The sequence below is a fragment of the Procambarus clarkii genome, chromosome 26, assembly GCF_040958095.1.
Source record: "Procambarus clarkii isolate CNS0578487 chromosome 26, FALCON_Pclarkii_2.0, whole genome shotgun sequence".
Taxonomy (NCBI): Eukaryota; Metazoa; Arthropoda; class Malacostraca; order Decapoda; family Cambaridae; genus Procambarus; species Procambarus clarkii.
The window spans coordinates 9,084,371-9,089,370 of NC_091175.1; the positions used below are offsets into that span (position 1 = coordinate 9,084,371).

General features: G+C 41.2%; 1 protein-coding gene across 1 annotated transcript in view; it reads right to left on the minus strand.

Annotated features, from left to right (window-relative positions):
- The window catches only part of LOC123756619 (dipeptidase 1), a 140,780-nt gene that overhangs the window by 96,042 nt on the left and 39,738 nt on the right, over positions 1-5,000 (minus strand). The window contains exon 2 of the mRNA XM_069331430.1: positions 650-830. Coding sequence (XP_069187531.1) covers positions 650-830 — 181 coding nt within the window. The remainder of the gene's footprint in view (positions 1-649; positions 831-5,000) is intronic.

The window sequence follows — 5,000 nt, forward strand, 5'->3', positions numbered from 1 at the left end:
GTAAATGTGATAAGAAAAACTAGGAAAAAAAAGAAGAAAAGCCTTTCTACTTTTTTTTCCTAGGTTTTTCTTATCACATTTACATTTAAGAGCAGATGCATTTACATTTACATTACATTATGAGCAGAAGCTCGATCCTGCAAGCAGGGTCGAACGTACATATATATATGTATATATATATATATATATATATATATATATATATATATATATATATATATATGCTCGAAGAGCATATATGTAGTAGATATATGAGATATATGTATATGAGAGCATACATATAGATATATGTATATGAGAGCATACATATAGATATATGTATATGAGAGCATACATATAGATATATGTACATGAGAGCATAGATATATGTATATGAGAGTATACATATAAATATTTGTATATGAGAGCATACATATAGATATATGTATATGAGAGTATACATATAGATATATGTATTTGAGATTATACATATAAATATATGTATATGAGAGCATACATATAGATAAATGTATATGAGAGTATACATATAGATATATGTATATGAGAGCATACATATAGATATATGTATATGAGAGCATATATACCACATCCTTATCGGCAAGAACAACCTGAACAACAACAACAACAACAACATGGTGGTCGTACTGACCCGTCTACGAGGGGCGTCTCGCGCAAGAGCGTCGTGGCCTGATCAAGCCGCTTGTGGTGTCCAGCGTTGGGATCGGCTTTGAGAGCCAGAGGCACAGACACGCCCACGCCCGCCACGCCCGCCAGCACCAGCACCAGACACACGCCCCCCCACACGTGGGCCGGCACCTCCACGCCCCCTCCTGCAGGAAGAAATATATACAAGAGATAAAATCAATCTTAAATATACATAGACTCGTAAATATTGAAGTATAAAAATGTTTAAATCACAGAATGAAATAAGTATGACTGAGAGACTACGGAGATCCACGCGACTCCTGTTCCAGGCAGTAGCTGACTCTATGCAGTAGCTGACTCTATGCAGCAGCTGACTGTATGCAGCAGCTGACTGTATGCAGCAGCTGACTCTATGCAGCAGCTGACTCTATGCAGCAGGTGATCTGACGCAGCAGCTCCCTCGAACGACAATTAAAAACTCCGACCAGTCAGGTCTAGTGCTCAGTGAGGTGTGAGAGTCCTACACAGCCCTGAACGGGGCCACAGGAGGACCCATACGTGTCCCTCCATGTATCACAGATGTCCCATAGCCACAACCAGAGGGCCCCTGCTGCTGCTGCTGGTGCCCTCTGGACATCCGAGGGGCACACTAATTGGGCATTAAGCATGTCTGATGATTGGCTGTCAGTGAGTACTGAGTTTATACGACAATTTAGGGCTTTAAGTGCTATATATAGCCTCTTCAGGACGGCTGCATTGTGAACTTGACATGATAAGAATCCGAAGTGATATGAGGTTCGAGGTAGTGTGAGAGAGAGAGAGAGAGAGAGAGTGGGGGCTCTCGTGTGTTAGAGAGCAAGTGTGTGAAAAGAATAGGGATGAAGGGAGTCCGGAGTGACTAACGGGTGCGTGGTTCTCTCGATTGCAAATATTGCAAACAGTGTCATGGTTTGGGGACGGAATTCCCCACTGACACTATAGCAACAGGGTTTTGTTGATTTGCATCCCCCCTGCCTCTCTCTCTCTCTCTCTCTCTCTCTCTCTCTCTCTCTCTCTCTCTCTCTCTCTCTCTCTCTCTCTCTCTCTCTCTCTCTCTCTCTCTCTCTCTCTCTCTCTCTCTTTCTCTTCACTTTTCTTTTAAGCTGATATGCGACATCGATCCCTTGTTTTCCCACTGACACACTCCCCTCCCCCTTCCATTTTTTCACTCCCCCCTTCTTTCTCACCTCCTTCCCATCCCTGCCTATCCTACTCCTCCCTCCCTCCCTCCCTACACACACACGCATAGCGCTACTCATCAACATCTCTACTCGTAAATACCACTGATGCAAAGCCAAAAACCTGGAGATGTTTTGACAATCATCCAGTGGGAGATTTTTGTACCATTTCCTAGGTTTATTGGGAAATAAATCCCTGTGATTTATTTCCTAGATAATTGGGAACTCTTTAAGCACATTGTTTGTGTTGATCGGCATCCTCGGCAGCATCCGCAGTATGGTCTAGGTCAGGGGGCAGCACTTGCAGCATGGTCTAGGTCAGGGGTTGAGCTTTGGCTTTTTGGTCCCGCCTCTCAACTGTCAATCAACTGCTGTACAGGTTCCTGAGCCTACTGGACTATATCATTACATCTGAAACTGTGTATATAGTCTGTCTTTACCACATCACTGCCTAATGCATTCCTTTTGTTAACTACTCCGACACCGATAAAATTCTTTTTAATATTTCTGTGGCTCATCTGGGTACTAAGTTTCCACCTGTGTCCCCTTGTTCGTGTTCCATCCGTGTTAAATAGTTTAACTTTGTCCACCCAGTCAATTCCTATGAGAATTTTGTAGGTTGTGATCATGTCTATTCTTTGTATTTCTTCGATGTGACGCTAGAGGCAGTTCCCTCTATATACTAACAGCTCAAAAAGGAGCTTTGTTACATATCTTTACGCCCTTTGTAGGCGGGTTTGGTTCTCTTCAGGAAGCTTGAGTGCCACACAGGGGGCAACCTACACAAGAATGTGTCCCATTCAGTGCTCGGAAATGTTCTTATAAGAACGTAAGAAGAACATAAGAATAAAGGTAACTGCAGAAGGCCTATTGGCCCATACGAGGCAGCTCCTATTTATAACCACCCAATCCCACTCATATACTTGTCCAACCCATCTTTGAAACAATCGAGGGACCCCACGAACACATTGTTACATGGTAACTATGTCTTAAACTATATATATATATATATATATATATATATATATATATATATATATATATATATATATATAATATATATATTTATATAATTAATGGTAAAAGATTTAACAAAATAAATCTAGTTGGAAGACAGAAATGGTTTGAGGGACAGGAGATAAAAATGTCAACCAAACTGGCCGAAGAACTGATTAAGGAGAATATTTTATGAAGATGAGGGCCATAAGATAGTGGCACCCCCGCCCCCCCCCTACCCCATGATGCTGGTGCCAGCCTCCAACACTGCCTTGTTATCTCCAGGGTGTGGGTGGCACGGAGAGAGAGTAGAGGGATAGTGAAGGGATAGAGTGGGAGAGAGAAAGGGACGAAGCAAGGAGTTTGGGAAGGGGAGACAGATCGAAGGTCAAGAAGGTAGGTTGAAGTAGGGAAGAATTTAGGGAAGGGGGTGAGAGGAAGGCAAGAGAGGGGGGGGGTGAGAACGAGGGAGGGAGGGTGGTGGTAGGCAGGATTGGTGATAGGTAGGGTAGGTAGGTAGGCATTATCCCTTCCCCACACATCAGCTGGTGTGGGGGAGGGATAATGCTAGAGGGAGGAGGGGTAGGAAGGAAGAAGTAGTGAAGCAAGTAAGGAGGGAGAGGGGAGGAATGAGAATAATGAGTGATGACATATGAGGAAGAATAAACTAGTCGAAAAACATGGTATAAAATATTAACATAACGAGAAAAAGTGATGTATAAGAAAGTAAGAAAGTGTGAAAGGAAACACAAAACATTGATAAGAAAGGAGACACAGAGAGATGGATAAAGCAATAGAGGAGATGGAGATAGAAGAAGAATAAGAGAACAAGAGGAGAGGTGGTAAAGAAGGATGACCAGAAGGGTGAAATAAGTGGGGACAGAGACCCCAAAAAAATATAATGAAGTACAAATTGAGAGAGAGAATGGAAGAAGAAACACAAAGGGGGTGATGGGTTAAACAACAGGGAAAGGGAACGGTGCAATAGAGGAATAGGGAAGTGGAGGAAAGAGAAGAACGTCGAACAAGGAATAACGTCTTAAATGATGAAGATTAAACCACACACCAGAAGATGAGGAGAGATGACCTGTGTCACTGTGTGTTAGAGAGAGAGAGAGAGAGAGAGAGAGAGAGAGAGAGAGAGAGAGAGAGAGAGAGAGATTTTCCTCAAATACTACTCAACACACAGAAAATAATATCGATCATCACAAACGAAAATACAATATTAGCAACACAACAGACTGGGGGAACACAAGACAGGCGTCTCAAGAAACACTGTATTTCCCATATGCAACACTACAAATGAATCAACTTGTATGTATATCTACCTGAAAGGTAAGGACTGAAAGCCGTCGTGCTTGATACAGAAAAAAAGAGTCAATTACAGCAGTTTTCCACATCATTAGAGACCCTGAATGGGGTGAGTCTGGAGGGCATGTTGATGTAGGGGATCGAACACCAGGCAGCGGACGCCAGAGATTGACTCACGCGGGTCTGAATATATATATGTCTTTGAGTGTAATTCCTCTCTCTATTAGTGAGGACACTACTCATCAGCCTAGGGAAAAGATCACATAGTTTTAGAGCTACAGAGAGCTGACTCTATGAGGGTGGCAGTTATTGAGGCTTTGATCTTATTAGATACAGCAACGCTGACAGTTATAGAAGCATAGATCACGTCATATATGGCGAAGATGACTTATAAAAGCACAGATCCTATACCACATATATAGCGAAGCCGACAAAGTCAGAGAGCAATAAAACTAACCAATTTTGACCCCTCAAGATATTATAATAGAAGAGAACATAACCTTTTTTTTTAATTTTCTGAAAGTGGCTTTTGAAGTTACGATTTGCATAATAGCAATTACAAGTGAAAAACATATATTAAAAGATAAATCTAATATAGATTATAGGATATATATATATATATATATATATATATATATATATATATATATATATATATATATATATATATATATAAACACACTTCTCAATTTGTGACCTACCATATCGTCAGTTATTCCCTATAGCTGGTATGATTAATCACTGCAGCTGGTATGATTAACAACTGCAGCAGGTATGATTAACCACTACAACTGGCATGATTAATCACTACAGCTGGTATAATTATATCCG